Source organism: Hippocampus bargibanti, linkage group LG13 (assembly GCF_051943395.1).
Source record: "Hippocampus bargibanti isolate YZ-2025 linkage group LG13, ASM5194339v1, whole genome shotgun sequence".
Lineage (NCBI taxonomy): Eukaryota > Metazoa > Chordata > Actinopteri > Syngnathiformes > Syngnathidae > Hippocampus > Hippocampus bargibanti.
In genome coordinates this window covers 8,752,675-8,770,644 of record NC_142746.1, presented here as the reverse complement: position 1 = coordinate 8,770,644, position 17,970 = coordinate 8,752,675, and the positions used below count along the sequence as shown (strand labels likewise).

Here is a 17,970-nt window from a genome sequence, read left to right as displayed (position 1 = left end):
TCACATCTATACGATTTTCTTTCCTTCGGATGGTTTTTCGATGCATTGTGATGATTAACCAGTCGTTGTTTATTAAGTTAAAGCAGCCAATCACGGGATGGAGATAGATGATTGATTTCCTGCCCTGGAAGACCCTGCGGTCGGCAGCGTAGCACAACATTCATTTGTTCCTCTGAGCCTTCTGGGCAGACTTGGTGACTTTACCGGTGGTGGACGCCTTTTTCTCCACACCCTTGATGACGCCCACGGCCACCGTCTGACGCATGTCACGCACAGCGAAGCGACCTGCAAATCAGGTGAGTCAAGGGGGTCGAAATATTAAGGAATGTCTTATAATTGGGGCACGACCAAACTTTTTTTTTTAGTTTCCATGGAATCTCAACTCTTTAGTGTTCTTGGAAGACCGTCATCTTGAAACTGGTGATGTCAGATTTTTCTGCAGATATTGTAAACGGCGACTTTAGCCATTCGCCTTCGACTTACCCAGTGGGGGGTACTCAGAGAAGCTCTCAACACACATGGGCTTGCCCGGAGTCATGTCAACAATGGCAGCATCTCCGGATTTCAAGGATTTGGGGTTGTCCTCCAGCTTCTTGCCGGAGCGACGGTCGATCTTCTCCTTGAGCTCAGCAAACTTACAAGCGATGTGAGCCGTGTGACAGTCCAGCACCGGGGCATAGCCGGCGCTGATCTGGCCCGGGTGGTTAAGTATGATGACCTGCAGGCGCAATTGACAGCGAAGCATTTGATCCAACCGATTTTTGGCGCAACCAAAATGTTGACAAATTTGAATTAGCGCAAAAAGTAATGGCACCATAACCAAGTCATGTTTACCATTTTATTATAGCTTTAGTTAAAAATAAATATGTTTTTCCACTGAAATGTAAAATGTCTCATCTGGAAATAACAATACCTGGGCAGTGAAGCTAGCAGCCTCTTGTGGCGGATCAGTTTTGCTGTCACCAGCCACATTGCCACGGCGGATGTCCTTCACGGACACGTTTTTGACATTAAAGCCAACGTTATCACCGGGCAAGGCCTCAGTGAGCGCCTCGTGGTGCATCTCCACCGACTTGACCTCGGTGGTTATGTTGACTGGGGCAAACGTAACCACCATGCCGGGCTTTAGGATGCCCGTTTCAACACGGCCGACGGGAACGGTGCCGATTCCTAAGCGGAGAGAAAACTGTGACAAACGCGGAATATATGTTTGTAACTGATCATGAAATCGACCTACAATTTATTTTGTCCTTTCTATACCAGTGTTCCCCAACCTTTTTGGAGTCAAACCATATAGTATTTTATAGATGAAAAATCTCTTGAGATGACATTCAAAATATGTCACAAGCGTTGGCATGGTTCAGTGATAGATTGATGTGGGTTTAAAAGCTGTTCCACCGCATTGAACGGGGCCAGATGAAGTGGCTCGGGCATCTGGTTAGGATGCCTCCTAAATTTCTCTGGTGTTTCAGGTGCATCTCATGGAAAATCCACTACATTTTGGAGAGACAGTTTCTCTGCTGGCCTGTGAATCCCTCTGGATTGCCCCCGGAAGAACTGGATGAAGTAAGTGACTGGGGGAAAAGGCCTCTTACCTGTTGTAACTGCTGGCCTGACCTGACCCTTGGTATGGGGCAACTTCTGATCTCTTACGGCACATTGTGTTTGGGAATCTGGTTTAAGCCGTTCAGCCATAACATATTGGAAGTGGAGGAATTTTAAAGCACATGTCTGAGTTTGTATTTGACATGCCTCCAATCTTGTAAACATCTTGAAGGGGCAGGCGGAGAGGTTTGTCTGTTGGCCGCGTGGGTGGCTGAATGGCATCCAGTGCTTCAAGCAATGTGGTCCCCGATGCGTTGCCATCCTTCCGATTGATCTTCCACCCTTTAAACCATTGCATCTACAACACCGAAAACTCGGTCAACATCAATGAACTTAAGGTACGTAGACGCAGCGGAACAAAGAGCCAATGTTTTGTACATACGTTGGGGCTGCCGTCAAGCATGTTGTCGCCATTCCAACCCGAGATGGGCACGAAAGGCACGGTCTCCGGATTGTAGCCAATCTTCTTAATATAGGTGCTGACTTCCTTAACAATTTCCTCGTAGCGCTTCTGGCTGTAGTTGGGCTCGGTGGAGTCCATCTTGTTGATTCCCACGATGAGCTGCTTCACGCCCAACGTGTATGCTAGCAGGGCATGTTCGCGGGTCTGCCCATTCTTGGAGATGCCGGCCTCAAATTCCCCCACGCCAGCGGCTACGATCAGTACAGCGCAGTCGGCCTAAAAAACGACAGACTGTTTGGAATGTTGACTCACTGACTTAGTCCACACATTAGCTACCTGTGAGGTCCCGGTGATCATATTCTTGATGAAATCCCTGTGCCCCGGAGCGTCGATGATGGTCACGTAGTACTTGGTTGTCTCAAACTTCCACAGCGAGATGTCAATGGTGATGCCACGTTCTCTTTCGGCCTTAAGCTTGTCCAGCACCCACGCATACTTAAACGACCCCTTCCCCATCTGGAAGATATCAAAGAATGTTCTTGCTATTCTTGCAGTTTGATGTGCACAAAGGCACAAGATGTGTTCCGCGTATTCAGAATCTGTATAAACAACAAGCTCATACACAAAGTTTGGGAAAAGCCAGTTACGACAACTATTTAACTCATTCACTGCCAGATGATGTGCAAAAATGTGTCCACTCCAGTGCCAGGGTTTTTCTCATTTTTACCCAAATTGCAGGACCCTCAGAGTATTTTCCTCCATTCTACCACTGATCATTTTAGCTCTGATTGATACCTTGCACATTGTCTTAGTTAACTATTTGAATCATATTCATAACTGGATGAGTAACAAGAAAACATCTTTTCCGAATCTGAAGCCATTGTTTTGATTCTCGATCAAAGGCAAGATGTCTTGGCGTGACGTCACGAACAGGGGGGTGGGACCTTCTGAAACTGACCATTTCCGGATTCATTTGAAGTCATTTTTATTTGTGTTTTTCATTTAACTAAAAATATCAGCCTTCCTGATTTGGGTATTTTAGATGCTATAAAACGTTTTTCTGATGTCAGTGGGAAACAAAAACAAAAAATGGTGCCGATTGTCCTTTAAATGTAGTATGTACAAACCTCATAGCACAGTAAGAACACTACAACCCAATTTATTAACTGTCTTTCAAATGTGAAAAATATCCCTGATCAGTTAATAAATTTGTCTCAAGGAATATGGCGTTTACATACTATTTCGTAGATACTTGGAGGAGGAAATGGAAATAGATTAAAATAACATGCACTGTGATTTATCAAGTTATAATAAGTTTGTGAGAGGAACTACTGACATTAAGATTACATAGATAACATTAGATTAGCATTTATTAGTGTCTTCCATACTTATTTGTCATGTCTTTCTTATGATGATACTAGTGCAGCATGTTCTGCCAAAGACAAATTCCTTGTGTGTTCTACACACTTGGCCAATAAAGATGATTCAGATTCTTATATTGAGTTACTAGAACTACATAAACATCCAATTCAGCGTCAGAAACCTTCTACTCTCTTTCATCAACAAAAAAGAGTTAATTCCTAAATTCTATGGGTCTGGAGTTATCTGAGCTTGAAATGTGGGCAGCTGTCCAAAATACAATACAAGACATACATATTGATCTATATAGCACTTTAACAACAGATGAAGCTGTAACAGCGCTAACATGGACAAAAGGCAAATGCTTCCCCCTCGTGGGAGGGAAAAACATTGACAGAGGTCTGACCAGCGCTTTATCGGCACCCCCGCAAGAAAAACCCAAACAAATTCGGAAAATTGAGCTCCGCGTCACACTTTTCAATTCCCGAATAAATTTGGGAATGGCAGCGAATGAGTTAAGAGTAACTATTACGTATCGGACATAAAGAAAAATGTCAACGTTTTTTTTTGTCGGGCACCATCTCATACGGTCTTACCTCAGCAGCCTCTTTCTCAAACTTCTCAATGGTCCTTTTGTCAATCCCGCCACACTTGTAGATGAGGTGGCCCGTGGTGGTGGACTTGCCCGAATCCACGTGACCGATCACCACAATGTTGATATGGACCTTCTCCTTGCCCATGACAACTGATGACGCAGGCTCAAGTCAAGAAAGGCTCAGTGGGGATTCTGCAAACGTGACAAGGACACGTTGTGAGTTCATTTAAAAAAAACATTTGATCGAATACCAAAGATTTTATAAAGACATGGTTAAACTTTGATTCTTTTGCTCAACCTAACCCTGAATGAATAAATACAATAAAATATAGTGCCTGTATTGGTATGAAAACTGATGTGCTACAAAAAATGACATTCGTCATCCATGCAAAATAATAATACTAATCATATTCAAGAAAGTTTACTGTCATCGATAAGTAAAAAAAATGTGTTGACCGTTGTAAATTGGATAATGTCACACATCTGGCGTGACTTCAAAACTTCCAGATATTTACAAGTTTTGACATAGCCACTTTCCTGCCAGAAAACCATGCCTTATATACTATCAATTTTTATTGTTCTTATGTGGGCTTGCGGGTGGGTGGGGGGCTCAAATTCAAATAACCTAATGGTGCATGATCGCCACCAACCGATATTGTCCTTTCCATGCAATGAGATCAAATTAAATTGATAAATTTGCTTGCACCATCTAGTGGTGGGGGTCGGAACCACAATGTCACCTTTTTGTTTTTTTCTCAAGAATGACTCCCCAACGTCACATATTTTGAAAGACCTGTAAGACAAGACATTTGAAAGGTCTGATAGCTTCACATCTGCATTCCATCCACCGTCCCTACCAGTGATTTTTCAATGCTGTTGTCTCACTGCTGACGCACAATGGCCACAACATCGCCACTGACCCCCCGCAATGCCACCCAACACCAAAAATAAATAACATTGCCAGCCATCTCTCTCTCTGAATATTACTCCGCCAGATGTTCTTTATTGTTATTTTTAATCAAACAAGCATTCTACATTCAGAGCAGGGTTGGATGCATCCTCATCCTTCTTGTCTGGCAGCGTCACAGCTGCAGTTGCCGCAGTGCACCCCCACCCCCACCCAAAAAAACTGCACCAACTTAATGTCAAATTGCTCAGGGTATGTGAACACTGGGTGGACAGTGCAAGTCTCCGCCATGTTCTGTCAACGCCGCACCTCTGCCCCTACCCATAATTTTTTCAAATGCACTTCACGCTGTCGTTGCATCCTATTCGCAGGACATAAGTCGGTGTAGCCTATTTATGGTGTAGGGTGTTGCTTACCTTCGCAGCTGCTGTTTTTGTTTCTCCTGCTGTTGTCAAGTGCAGGTCGTCTGAGGCAGCGAACGCGCGCGCGCACACACACTTGAGCACAGACGATGCTGATCCGCTTGCGGGCGCGCGCACGACACGTGGAAGGGAGGGAGGTGGATGCTTGTGTAATCGCATGCACATGCACTTAGTTATCCAGAATCGGTTGGTTTGTGCCAATTACCGCCTATATAAGGTTGTTATTTGATATTTTACGGTAACACAATGTGTTGTACGTTTTGTAGGTACAGTAAAGTCTCGTTATATCGATATCGGATATATCGATAGTCCCGGTTATATCGATACTATTTCTATGCACGCACGGAGAAAATTACATGCAAACAGGGTCGGATATATCGATAGTCCCGGTTATATCGATATTTTTTCGGACTCCCTTGAATATCGATATAACGAGACTTTACTGTATTTATTTTTCATTTAGTTACATTTTGAGAACAGCGGGGGGCGCACTCGACTCATCTATCCATTATCCATAATAATAATAATACATTTCATCTATAAGTGCCTTTCAAAACGCTCAAGGTCACTTTACAGTCACAGCATAAGTTTTTCTGTGGGTGAGCAGCAGCAGCCACACGTGCCAGCTTCACTCAACCCGGAAGTAACTCAAATAGAATGCTAGCTAGATAACCATATCAGCCAGAGGCCAATTCATGAGCCAATTTATTTTCCCAAAATAAATTGCTTGCGAATATGAAAGATGAATTAAAATGCTCTGGAATTAACTGTATTGGTTGAGTGTAGAATTTGAGGGGAAAAAAAGCTCACACAAGATGTCCAGAATGAGATGTATATAAAGAATCAGAAAACCTTTATTCGTCCCGCAATGGGGAAATTTGCAGTCCACATCAGCAATTTGATAGCTACAATGGTTGGAATCAGTCAGTGTGAAATATTTAAAATCCAGTTGGTAATTTTGCAGGGGAAAATAAAGCGGTGCTATTTAGATTTGGTACAAAAGTACAAAAGTACAAAACTGATCAAAAGGTGACACCTGGAAAATGTGCAAAGTGTACTTTCTTGTCATTGCTAATTCTAAAGTATTTAAAAGCTAACTTCTGTGTACATAAAAAAATGCCCGCTTGAAATTCTTGAACATAAGTGAGTGATCCCTTTTCATTTGATGATGCCACACCTGAGAATTCTAAAACACAAAAAAGGTATATATTTAAAGGACAACCGACACCATTTTTTGTTTCCGAACTGACATCAGAAAAACGTTTTATAGCTTCTAAAATATCCAAAACACACAGGCTGATATTTTTAGTCAAATGCAAAACACTTAGTGTCCAAAAATGTCTTCAAAATGAAACCGGAAATGGCCAGTTTCACAAGGTCCCGCCCCTTGTTTGTGACATCACGCCAAGACGTCTTGCCTTGCTCGAGAATCAAAACAATGGCTTCGGTTTTGGAGAAGATGCTTTCTTGTTACTCATCCAGTTATGAATATGATTCAAATAGTTCTGAAGAGGAAAGCATACATGTTTGCAATCAATTAAAGGAGTCCTCCCATATAAATTCGAGCCGTCAATGGCATCTAGACTGAAATGTAGTTTCCCAGAAAATGCAAAAGATGCATAGAAGATCGTAGTCTTGGTGAAACACACAAGGATTCACCATCGCGTTATTTGTGTTTCCTTCTAATTTCGCCATCAACACGAAGTTTTAGGACCAAACAAAGTACCGCAAAATGCAATGTGTGTGGCTTTCTCGGTCAGTGGTGTTCCAAACGTGACGTCACGTGGGGATCGTCATCAACTCGAAAACAAGACTTCCTGAATATTCAGCGCGAGTCTTATGAGGTAAAATGTAGCTATATGCGGTGGAATCTTTGTAAAATACGCTCAGTAGAAGTCATTTGAAGTGATTTTACAAATTATGGACACAACTTGTCCGGAGGCGTCGGTTGTCCTTTAAGTATCTGCTCCCCGTAATAAAACCCAAGAGGCCGCCTTTGGTCCTGAAACAATGCATATTGGTACAACCCCCAAAAATGTATTATGAAAAAGGAATCATAATAAACTGAGGTGTATGTGTGAAAGGCACAAAGCGACAAAGCCTGTCAGCTGTTTAGAAAGAGACTTGACTTCCTTAACTCTTGGCGACCCAATAGCAATTGACCACACTACAAATGAATATTCCAGCGGGTGACTTGTTCATAGGGTCCCTCTAAAAGCACGTTCTAACCCACATAATTGTGTGAAAGGTAGCGTGAACAATATATGGGCTAAAAAAATATATCTCAGCTCTTTCAGTAATTTGGTAAAATCCCGTTATAAACTCCATGAAATCAAGGAGTGGGTTTGGAACATATCCCCGGCAAGAAGTGGGTGTTCACCATCAAGATAGTAAATTCCTGACTGAACTTTGCTTTCTTCTGCAAAAAGCATGCTTTGGTTTTAGTCTTGTTGGGTGTAGTAGTCGGCGTAGATGGCCCAGGGCTGCACGTTGCCTCTCCCGAAGATGCTGTAAAAGGTGGCGCCAAAGATGTTGATGGCCGCCGCGATGTAAAAGACCGTCTGCCATTCTTCGATGGTATTCTACCACAAGGCAACATGGACTCTTATTTTCATCGTAAACATTCAAAATGTTTCACGTCGGACCAAATTGGGGTTCTTTTGTATGCTCCGAACGATCAAAAGTTAAAACCAAAAAAGAAAAAATTCAAAACGAACACACTTGTTTTGATAAAAAATCTCACCAAATTTAGTACAGTCTTGACATACACCCAACATTTTACTTTGAAACTGACATTATAAAATATTTTCTCTTGTGTCCAAATTAAAAAAAATATATATTCCTGAAGAATGAATGTCTCTCTGTCTTTGATTTGTCATATTGTCTCTATGCTGTCATATTATTTGTTATTTAGTTTGTTTTTTGTTCTTTTGACTTCAAGACGGCGCCGCGAGAGTGGCTGCCTTTCCAGCAGCTCATGTATTTTGTTTTTGTACTTTCATTCCTTTCATCACTTTGCTGCTGTGAAATGTAAATTTCTCCACTGTGAGACTAATAAAGGCAAATCCAATCCAATCCAATTCCCAATTTGCAACTGACTATTTACAGTATTTTGAAACTATTTCAACATACAATTTAACTCATTCACTGCCATTCCCGAATTTGTTCGGGTTTTGTTTTGTCTTGTTTGAGTGCCGATAAAGCACTGGAAATGGTCTCTGGCAATGTTTTTTTGTCCCTTCCACAAGGGGGCAGCATTGCCCTTTTGTCCATGTTAGTGCTTTGTTCCAGTTGTTCAGCTTTTATTAAAGCGCTATATAAACCAATATGTATGGATTGCATTGCATTTTCAAGCTCATACAACTTCAGACCCATATAATTTAGGAATTAACTTGTTTTTTCTGATGAGAGAAGCAAGTCTAAGGTTTCTTACGCTGCATTGAATGTTTATGTAGTCCTGAAACTCAATATTCTGTGGGTCCTGGAATTCAAGTGACAATGACAAAAACCCTGGCACTGAGTGGACACATTTTTGCATAGTGAATGAGTGAAGAAAATCCGTTTGGAGATTGAACAACTCTGTTATTTTCAGATAAAACAAAAACAAATATAAATTAGTCTTATTTTGAAACTATTTTGACAATTCTAAATAAGAAAATACTTTCACACGTGTCTCAAAATTCAAAAAAATGCCCATCGGACGTTTAAAGCTATATTGGCAGTATAAAAACGTAATATCGTACGTTACATAAATACGACAAATCATACGGCTTTTAGATCAGTTATTTTGACGTTCAGGTTGACTTCCGTTTTAGTATTGGACAGTTTAAATTCAACTCTAATGCATATAATACAAATCAAGAATCAAGTGATTTTGAAAATGGTTGTATATTTTGTAATACAAAAAAACAAAAAAGGCTTACATTGACAGTGAGACTTCTTGCAATGACAGGTCCCACCATTCCAGGAATGGTAGCAAAAGTGTTGGTGATGCCCAGCAGGATTCCTGCGTACCTGTCGGGATGACGCCACCGACAAGTTGAACGTTCCATACCGTTCGACTTGCATCAAGGGGGGCCGCCGGTACTTACGAAGGGGCGATGTCCAAATGGTTGATGTTGAAACCGGACGACGTCAGTCCACCCAGTGAAGAGGAGACGGTGAGGAAAGTGATTGCCAAAATGTAGTTGCATCCCGTGTAACCGACCGCTGCCAAGAAGATGGCCGGTCCCGCCATCCCCACGACGGAGAAAAACTTCCGGACCGTGACGGTCGGGTAGTGGCACTTTTCCTGCAGGTAGTCGGCCAGCTGACCGCTCAGCAAGACGAACACGGCGCAACCCAAATATGGCAGAGCCGATAACATGCCAGTCTGGTTTGGAGAGAAAAATGATCAACCGTGATTTTTGCCCATGACATCAACATGTGAGAGCAGATTCACAAAGTCATTTCAGATCCTGACAGCCCCTGTCGAGACCCTTAAAGGACAACCGACGCCTCCGGACAAGTTGTATCCATAATTTGTAAAATGGCTTCAAATGACTTCTACTGAGCGTATTTTAATAAGATTCCACTGCATACTGCTATATTTTAGGTTTTAAGACTCGCGCTGAATATTCAGGAAGTCTTGTTTTCGAGTTGATGACGATCCCCTATGTGACGTCACGGAGGGAACGCTCGTGACCCAGAAAGCGACACACAATGCATTTTGGGTACTTTGTTTGGTCTGAAAACATTGTGTTGATCGTGAAATTTGAAGGAAAACTACATAAATAACGCGATGGTGAATCGTGTGTCGCAGCCAATTGCGGTCACACGCATTAAGAATGTGTAAGTTGACACAAATTCCCAGCAGACAAATCAACCATTTCCAACGGAGCTTGTGCGCCATCTTGTGCATTTTATGGGCGCTACATTGGCGTCCAGACGGCTCAAATTGATATGGAAGGACTTTCAAACATGTATGCTTTCCTCTTCAGAACTATTTGAATCATATTCACAACTGGATGAGTAACAAGAAAGCATCTTCTCCAAATCTGAACTCTCTGAAGTCATTGTTTTGATTCTGGAGCAAGGCAGTGTGTGACCAATAGTGATGTCACGAACAAGGGGCATGACTTTCTGAATCTGCCCAGTTTTCAAGCTCATTTTGTGGCAGTTTTGGGACACTTTAAGTCATTCTTATTGGTGTTTTGCATTTGACTAAAAATATCAGTCTGCGTGTTTTGGGTATATTTTAGATGCTATAAACTGTTTTTTTCTGATGTCAGTTAGGAAACAAAAAAAAATGGTGTCGGTTGTCCTTTAATTTGGCGTACAACTCAGTATGTGTTCTAGGTCTGCGTCAGAGTTTGTGGGGAGTCCTCACCTGCTGTATGCTGGAGCCCAGGATGTCATTCATGTAAGTAGGCAGCAGGGTGAGCAGGGTGTAGAATGTCCAGTTGTATGAGAAGTGAGCCACCACAATGGCCAGCAGCGGCCGCGACGTCACAATGGCTCGCCAGGGGATGTTTTGGACCAATGGTGACAGCTGGTACCAAAAAGTGTCAAACAGTAACGACACTAGAAGTCCAAGATGGCGCCCAAGTAGGCAGCCGTCAGCAAGTGCTCTCACAAGCCTTGCTTTTTTTGTTGTTGTTTTTGTCTTGGTGTTGTGCGTCATGTGGAACGGATACGGATTGTTTTTCAGCATTTTTGGCCACGACGTTTATCAAGGAGGAGACTGTTGAGCGGTTGCGCCTTTTTTGCAGCACAAATATGTCGCCACTGTTTTTGATTTGGGAGGAAAGTCAGTGCCATTTGACTCTCATCGCTGGACAGCTCTGGAGCCATTGTGCTTTTTTGCGCCTGTAAATGGCAGCATTTTAATAGCCCGGCTTTGTTCAGCGGAAAGGTCGGCGCTGTTGGAAAGTCTGCAGCCGGATGTATGCATGGCTTGAGGAGCCCGCAATGAGAAGAAAGGAGTGTCAGCACAGTGTGAAACTGTCGCGGCTTGGAATTGAGGTGGATTCACATGAGACAGAAGATGTGAGAATCTTTTTGTCAATAGATGCTACCGCTTCATGTTTGCTTTCAACATTTAGCTTGTAGTAGATGTGTACATTCCACCATGACGTCCCTGAGCCACTGGTGAAAAGGACGCTTTGATCCTCTCCTCTTTCATCTAGAACTACTTTGTGCAAGAAACTTTATGCAGAAAATGCCTAAGATTGAACGACTGTCTGTGTTATTTGTTATTTAGTTTTATTTTGTTGTTGTTTTGACTTCAAAATGGCGCTGCAACAGTGGCTGTCATTCCAGCAGCTCCTGTATTTTGATTTTCTACTTCTTTCTTTCCTTTCCTCTTCTTCCCATAACTTTGCTGCTGTGAAATGTAAATTTCTCCGCTGCGAGCGAGACTAATAAAGGCGAATTCAATCCAATCAACAGTCAGTTGATGAATGACCGTTTCAGTCAAAATGAGCTGTTTTAATGTTGTGGGACAAAAAGCGTCACCTCTTTCTTCAGTGAGCCCGTGATGTAGCCACGCTCCTGCTCTGACATCCACGGATGACTGTTTGGACTATCAAATGCCAGGAATGCCCACAACACGAACCACAACAGACCCACCGCACCTTCACATCCAAAATAGACCCCCCGAAAAAGATCCAGGTCATCCCACTGTTTCATGTGTCAAACCAAAGTGAACATGACTGAATCGGTGCTGTTACCAAAGATGTAGAAGATGTAGGTCCAGTCCAAGTAGTAGCATATTTCACCTGACAGTGGAAGTGACACCACCGTCCCGATATGGGATCCTACCATGTACACCGACACGCATGCATGTTAAGGTTTAACCAGGAAATCTTGACACCGCGCTAGATGAGCTTTTCTGTCTCACCGATCTGGGAGATGGTCAGAAGACGACTCCTCTCCAGGGGCGGAGCCCATACTGCCCACATGCTGTACAGGGCTGGGAAGGTAACACCCTACAAAAAAGAAAGGTACGTTCATCCACAACAAGCTTTTTGGGAACATTTTTGCTACTTGTGACATTTGCGTGTTGTTTTTCTGCAAGGATCTCGGGCTGCTGACGACATACCTCGCCGATGCCTTCGAGAACCCTGACGACAATGAGGTAGCTGGCGCCCAGGTCGGCAGCCAAGGGGGTGAGCAGGGTAAATATCACCGTCCCCAAGATGCCCCCACCTAGCAGCCACTTGGCCCCCAAGCGACCCGCCAAATAACCTCCGGGAATTTGTGTCAGAATGTAGCCATAGAAGAACGAGCCCAGAATCCAACCTTGCGTCTCAGAGTCCCAGTCATAGAGGCTGGCCTGCCACAAAAGTCTTTTAATGTCCCAAATAAATTAGGATTGGAAAAAAATGACATTTTCCTCATTTTAAAAAAGAAAACAAGTACCGTACCGTTTCTGGAATATAAGGCGCACCTTCAACCAATGTCATATTCAAAAACATTTTCCATACATAAGGTGCACATTCAATGTATGACATATTTCAAAATGTTTTCCATACAAAAGGAGCACCGGATTATGAGGCGCATTGGTCAGCTTTTGAAAATATATTTTCTTTTAGGTGAGCCTTATAGTGCAGAAAATATGGTACTCATTTTTTATGTAAAACATATACAGTGATGATAATCTTATTTTTCAATAATGTATATATTTTGGGTAAATGTAACATTTTTAAAGGACATTTGCTGTCAAATTAGACTTTTTATTATTTCAAAGGGGTGATCCTGCAAAAGAAAAAAACAATCATACTTCTTTCCCCAATTGTCACTTATTTTTAGTGAGAAAAAATGTATGAGTGGGGGCAAAAAAAATCATGTGAAAATTACATTTGATTATTAAAATAGTAAAGTGCGTCAGCTAATGATAGGGAAAATTTGGTCATCACCAGAATTCTAAGAATATTCAACAACTATAATTTTGTAACAGTTTTAGGGGGCAGGAAAAAAATATGGATTTATTTTTTTTTGGGGGGGAATCTACAAACAATGTGCAATGTTTGTCAATATTTTTGCTTGAATATCATTTTACTTGAACATGAATGTGCCATGGACAGCGGCCAATAGTTTGTGTTCAAGCCTTGTGAATGAGCAGTTAATTGGAACAGGTGCCTGTATTAGTAGAAAAAGTTTAGCAGGACACTTTATCAACTGTACTCGTAAAGTAATTTCTTGTTGGCCTTTGTGCTGGAAAAGCCAAGACTGTAACAAATGAAGTGCCCCCCCCCCCACCACCACCTTTTTGAAAAGTACTGATTTCATAGGAAGAAAATTTCATTTTTTTAATAAGCTTAGGAATTATCTATTTTTTCAGTACATGTATTTTGGGAGGGTAAAAAAGTCATCTTTTTTTGCAATAAAAAAGCAGAGAACCTATGAGGATAATCTTTTTTTCCCAGAATGAAGTAATCATGTTGGAAATGTGATTTTTATGGAGATTTTCTATTTTACTCATGAATAAGGTAGCATTTTTTGAATGGGACAGTGGCTTCATATATTGTTTCAAATAATGTTTCGCAGAAATAAAAGTTCCACAATAGAATCTAGACCAATACATAATTATATAGAATCTTAAACAGTTTTCTTTTCAGAAAGTAGAAGATTTACAAGACTAAAATTTGATATTTTTTGAATATATTTTGATGTTCATGATGAACTTGTGAATTTATTCATATTACAAAAAATAGATAAATTGATGGATGGATGGATAGATATAGGGATATATAGAGATAGATTTTTTTTTCTTTTCTACGGTCATCTTAAAAAAATCTATTTATATTAAAGTTATGCAGACAGGAGATGTATTTGTTGGGGTAAATTAATCCTTTTTTTTGTGGAATAAGGTTGTATTTTTTGATTGATAGAAATCTTCATTGTAGAAACCAGCAAATTACAGTGTGATTGTGTTGGGGCCGCGCGGGGCCGGGATGAGCAGGACACACTGAGCCGCTGTGGTTGTGTTGTTCTTGTTTGGTGGTGTTGAGCATGTCCACCATGGCCACACTCAGGTTGACACGCATAGCGTAGGCCACGAAGACACCGAAGCAGGACAAAATTGCCAGGCTGTAGCGTGCAGAGCAACATGCTGGAGCTGGCGGACGTAAAAAAAAAAAATCGGATCAAATCAAAATGAATGACTTTGACTATGATAATGCTCAGGAAACTTGACGCGCCTTTTGCTTCACGCACATGCATGCACACAGATACATTGGAGGTTTCAAGGGCTGGATGTTGACGTGACGCACACCAAGGCTGACCTGCTTAAGTGTTGCCAACGAGTTCAGGGCCCCATCCGCCGAACTCCCTTACGATTGGCTGCATAGAGTATGTGGGCGGGGCGGAAATCCCTTTTCCCAGTTGATGCTCCAGGAGGACGCGATTCATAACAAAAAGTAATGGCTGCTGGCACCCAATTCAGTAATTACGTGGCAGCAGCTTCAGTAATGGCTTACTGAAGACCCAAGTATATATGTCGTCGTACGACAGTAGGTTTTAATTTATTTTACAACTGTTAGAGCATCTGTGTTTTATACTTCCCCGTTCATTGTTTGACATACATTCCATACAAAATATAGCACTGAAGCAACTTGCAATCAAATTCATCTGATGAACGACCGCTCGGAACGTATCTCGTTTGCAAGAGGGGAGCGATTGTAAATTTACCATGGGCGATTGTAAATTTACCATGGGTAATTTATCGATCAGCTCTTTCAGCAGTTACCAGCAAATGACGGAAAAGCCCAGTATCCCCGACCGTGACTTTGGAACGCACTGAAACAAATGCAAGGTGATTATGGCGAGCTATCGGTAAGTCAAGATGGCAGCCGACGAAAAGGAAAACCTCTGAAGGAAAACGCACGGTTTCAATTGCTGTTTAACTAAATTTGTTAGCTATTTTAACAGAAGTATGTCAAATGTGGCGCAGATCATGTATCATTATGCACCAATCGTAATAGACTTGCGCCTGTCCTGGCACAATGGAGTTGCAAAGTTGCGCCAGTGTCTGTCAAAATACGTAAATGGTGCAAGAGCTCGACCCAGATGCATCCCTGCTTCCCGTGTGTTGAGTGCGTGCGTGTGTGTGGCAGTCATGATTGAGTAATTTCATATACTGATGTCACCTGCGAACGAACTAATCATGTGAGACCCGGATGTTGTAAAGCTTTTTATGAGCATGCGCAGAATCAATGTGTGTTGAGTTCCCAGACCAATGATTGACACGGTTGTGCGTCTTTATTCTCTCGTGAGTATTAGCCATCTTTAAGGTAAACTACCATCTTGGTTACCGTTTAAACGCTAGTGCCTGTGATTTATGATCAGGAAGAGGACATGTTTTTAAGGGAAAAAGTAGGAAATGAAAAAAAATCTAACAAGAAAACACTTTAGAAACTTTTTTTACAAAATCGCAAACACAAAACCATGAACAATAATATGCTTTTGTTTTACAACGTTTTTTGTTTAGTAGAATATAAAAACCTTTTTTTTTTTCTTCAAGATCTCTTAAGTACGCCATTCTGCGGCTAGTCAGTTTCTGCGTGTGCACAGTACAGAATTACTCTTCTTTCGGGTTCCGCCGTCCACTACGGTGAGAGATTTGTGTCAAAATTAATCACACAGTTAAATCCGTTGTAGCTCTTTCGCATTCAACGGAGACAGCAACACTGCCTCTTCGCGAAAAGACGAGGCATGGCAAACAAGCACATATTTGTCGATCAGAAAGCACCTGAAGCTCACAAATATGTGAATTTACGAAAATTAAATACGTTTATGCATTTGAGAAACAAGTCAACGTCGTGGGTGATTTTTAACCACGAATCCTCCATAGTTCACCATATGTTTACGTTACCCCGCTCGATGTTGTTGTTTCGTCCACGAAGAAGAAGAGGTTCCTGCTGCTGCTCCTCACTATCCGCGTCCGAGCCTCGCGATTCCATTTCGATTAGTTTGCAGTGGACATAACGAAAGACACCAGCCGGAACTCGATGCGGAAAAATGGGACGATTGCTCCTTCCTCGCACGTGATGTCTCGTTTGCGGGGCGTTCAAGTTTGCATTGACGATTGACTTGACTTTGAGGTAGGCGTGGCTTCATTTCAAATATTCATCCTAAAATTTATCACGTGTAAATACTACACAAACGCAATAAAATCTAACGAATTATTTCACGGTTTACTGATTATTCCACGTTTCAAATCAAATATCTAATCAAATAATGTAAACGTTTTCGATGTCAGGTCAATTAGTAAAAAAAATCAACAAAGTAGGTTGATAATTAATTTACGATATTGATAACACATAGGTTTCACACATTTCATTTGAATTATTTCTAAAGGTGTGAACCATGTTAACAACCGCAGTGACCAACATCTTTGTCCTTGTCAATTAAAAAACAGTTTACAAATATCTTTATAAAAAATAACATTTTTTATGCATATTGTAATAATATAATAATATAGCCACCTAAAAACTGGCATTTGACTCAACATGATTCAGACTTTTACCGTCTGACTGATTTGTTGCTGCGTATATGATAGTTGTTCCATGTACAGCACTTTGTATGCAGCGATGGCTGCTTGAAAGTGCAGTCTTAATACAATTGAGTTGAAAAGATGCTACCCCCTAAACTGTATCGTTTATTCAGATGAATCTTAATTGAGCATTCAGGTAAGTGTCTTAAACTATTATTCTCTGTGGGTACATTACTGTTCACCAGGAGGACTCCCCCAATCGTGGGACTATTAAAGGCTTTGTGATTCTGAGAAGTACGAAGGGGGCACACCTTGTTTGACCATGGGTTGTATCAATCATTTGCTCATGCGGCTCATTCAGCGGCTCATTGGGACACACGGGGACTGTTTCCTTGCTGGAAATTGATTGTGCATTCCACACAATTACAAAATCAAAAATCGATGTACAGGACGGTCAGTTAGTGGGAGCATTCGCTTTCTTTTACCAGCTCAATGGACACCTCCAGTTGCTTCTTCACAGTCTTGGAGGACAGACCTCCCAGACATCTGGAGGTGTGCGACTTGCCTGGGGGCGCAGCCATCTTTGACTCCCTCTTTTTCATCTCTCTTTCAAGGAAGCGGAAGGGCTGCGGTGCAGAGGCTACCAAATTGGACAGTCGCGACGGACGCCGTCTAACGATATCGGCGAGAGGTTTGCGTATGTGAGCTGGCGCAGGTGAGGATCGGAACTTTTTCTGGCACTCTTTGAGTTCGTCCAGCTCACGTCGGAGCAGTGTGTTCTCAAGTTCCAGCTCGGAGCGCGTGCGCACTTTTCGCACTTCTCGCAGCATCATTTGGAAAGGTTTGGGCACTGTGACTCTGGAGTCGCCGGGACGGATCTTGAAGGCCTTTCGTGGTTGCACACCTGCCTGCTGGTTAGGAACCGTTGACTTAGGCTGGAACCTAAAGTCCTTGTGTGTCTTCAAGATGTCCTCTGGGCTGAGGACACGCTCACTGGTGGTGAAAAAATGAGTCATAATCACCGTCATAACCCAAATTTCCAATTAGCAGGCCTTTTAAATTAATGCATGTGAGCCTCTTGTGTACAGAGGTCACAGAAAATTTAGCGTATGGAATTTAGCGGGAAATGCTTTGTTCTTAGAAAAAGAAAAATTCCTGTAAGATGACTTGTTTTTTAAAAAATACACATTCTTCTGAAATGTA

At 41.9% G+C, this 17,970-nt stretch overlaps 3 protein-coding genes and 1 long non-coding RNA gene across 6 annotated transcripts in view; 1 reads left to right on the top strand and 3 right to left on the bottom strand.

The window, feature by feature from the left end:
* Window positions 1–54: 54 nt before the first annotated feature.
* On the bottom strand, window positions 55–5,426 carry LOC148889233 (elongation factor 1-alpha 1). The gene is made up of 8 exons (XM_089012432.1): window positions 5,286–5,426; window positions 3,964–4,154; window positions 2,345–2,524; window positions 1,988–2,284; window positions 1,753–1,903; window positions 914–1,170; window positions 484–718; window positions 55–285 (listed from the first exon to the last, which is right to left on the bottom strand). Exons 2-8 carry the CDS (start codon window positions 4,105–4,107, stop codon window positions 161–163), a joined length of 1,389 nt encoding a protein of 462 aa, XP_088868558.1. The 5' UTR covers window positions 4,108–4,154; window positions 5,286–5,426; the 3' UTR covers window positions 55–160.
* A 690-nt stretch (window positions 5,427–6,116) lies between these two features.
* Window positions 6,117–16,361, bottom strand: slc17a5 (solute carrier family 17 member 5). 2 transcript variants are annotated; one of them, XM_089012431.1, is made up of 10 exons: window positions 16,147–16,361; window positions 14,195–14,391; window positions 12,373–12,606; window positions 12,172–12,259; window positions 12,002–12,088; window positions 11,787–11,905; window positions 10,660–10,821; window positions 9,383–9,663; window positions 9,215–9,305; window positions 6,117–7,799 (listed from the first exon to the last, which is right to left on the bottom strand). In XM_089012431.1, the coding sequence occupies exons 1-10, from the start codon at window positions 16,232–16,234 to the stop codon at window positions 7,674–7,676; spliced, it is 1,473 nt and encodes a 490-aa protein (XP_088868557.1). In that variant the 5' UTR covers window positions 16,235–16,361; the 3' UTR covers window positions 6,117–7,673. The 2 variants fall into 2 exon arrangements, with proteins under 2 accessions (XP_088868557.1, XP_088868556.1); XM_089012430.1 differs by having other exon boundaries at window positions 6,117–7,873; window positions 16,147–16,359.
* The window catches only part of LOC148889230 (uncharacterized), an 8,148-nt gene continuing 4,577 nt past the window's right edge, over window positions 14,400–17,970 (top strand). The window contains exons 1-2 of one of the 2 annotated variants that reach the window (XR_016116945.1): window positions 14,400–15,543; window positions 17,382–17,482. This is a non-coding gene — a long non-coding RNA (uncharacterized LOC148889230). Of the gene's footprint in view, window positions 15,566–17,381; window positions 17,483–17,970 lie in introns of both variants that reach the window. The other variant, XR_016116944.1, reaches the window with a different exon arrangement.
* Window positions 16,992–17,970, bottom strand: part of LOC148889231 (protein FAM161A) — a 4,418-nt gene continuing 3,439 nt past the window's right edge. The window contains exon 4 of the mRNA XM_089012433.1: window positions 16,992–17,760. Within this exon, the coding sequence (XP_088868559.1) occupies window positions 17,226–17,760 (535 nt within the window). The 3' untranslated portion in view covers window positions 16,992–17,225. The remainder of the gene's footprint in view (window positions 17,761–17,970) is intronic.

What these genes read in the sequence shown, in the direction of transcription:
- slc17a5 (XM_089012430.1), bottom strand. Translation starts at nt 16,234, where the DNA reads ATGGAATCGCGAGGCTCGGACGCGGATAGTGAGGAGCAGCAGCAGGAA. An exon ending in CGGGCTCACTGAAGAAAGAG is followed by an intron (nt 10,822 to 11,786) that starts GTGACGCTTTTT and finishes TTTTGGTACCAG; the next exon opens with CTGTCACCATTGGTCCAAAA. An exon ending in TGGGCTCCAGCATACAGCAG is followed by an intron (nt 9,664 to 10,659) that starts GTGAGGACTCCC and finishes TCTCCAAACCAG; the next exon opens with ACTGGCATGTTATCGGCTCT.
- LOC148889233 (XM_089012432.1), bottom strand. Translation starts at nt 4,107, where the DNA reads ATGGGCAAGGAGAAGGTCCATATCAACATTGTGGTGATCGGTCACGTG. An exon ending in TGATCACCGGGACCTCACAG is followed by an intron (nt 2,285 to 2,344) that starts GTAGCTAATGTG and finishes GTCGTTTTTTAG; the next exon opens with GCCGACTGCGCTGTACTGAT. An exon ending in CTCTGAGTACCCCCCACTGG is followed by an intron (nt 286 to 483) that starts GTAAGTCGAAGG and finishes CCTGATTTGCAG; the next exon opens with GTCGCTTCGCTGTGCGTGAC.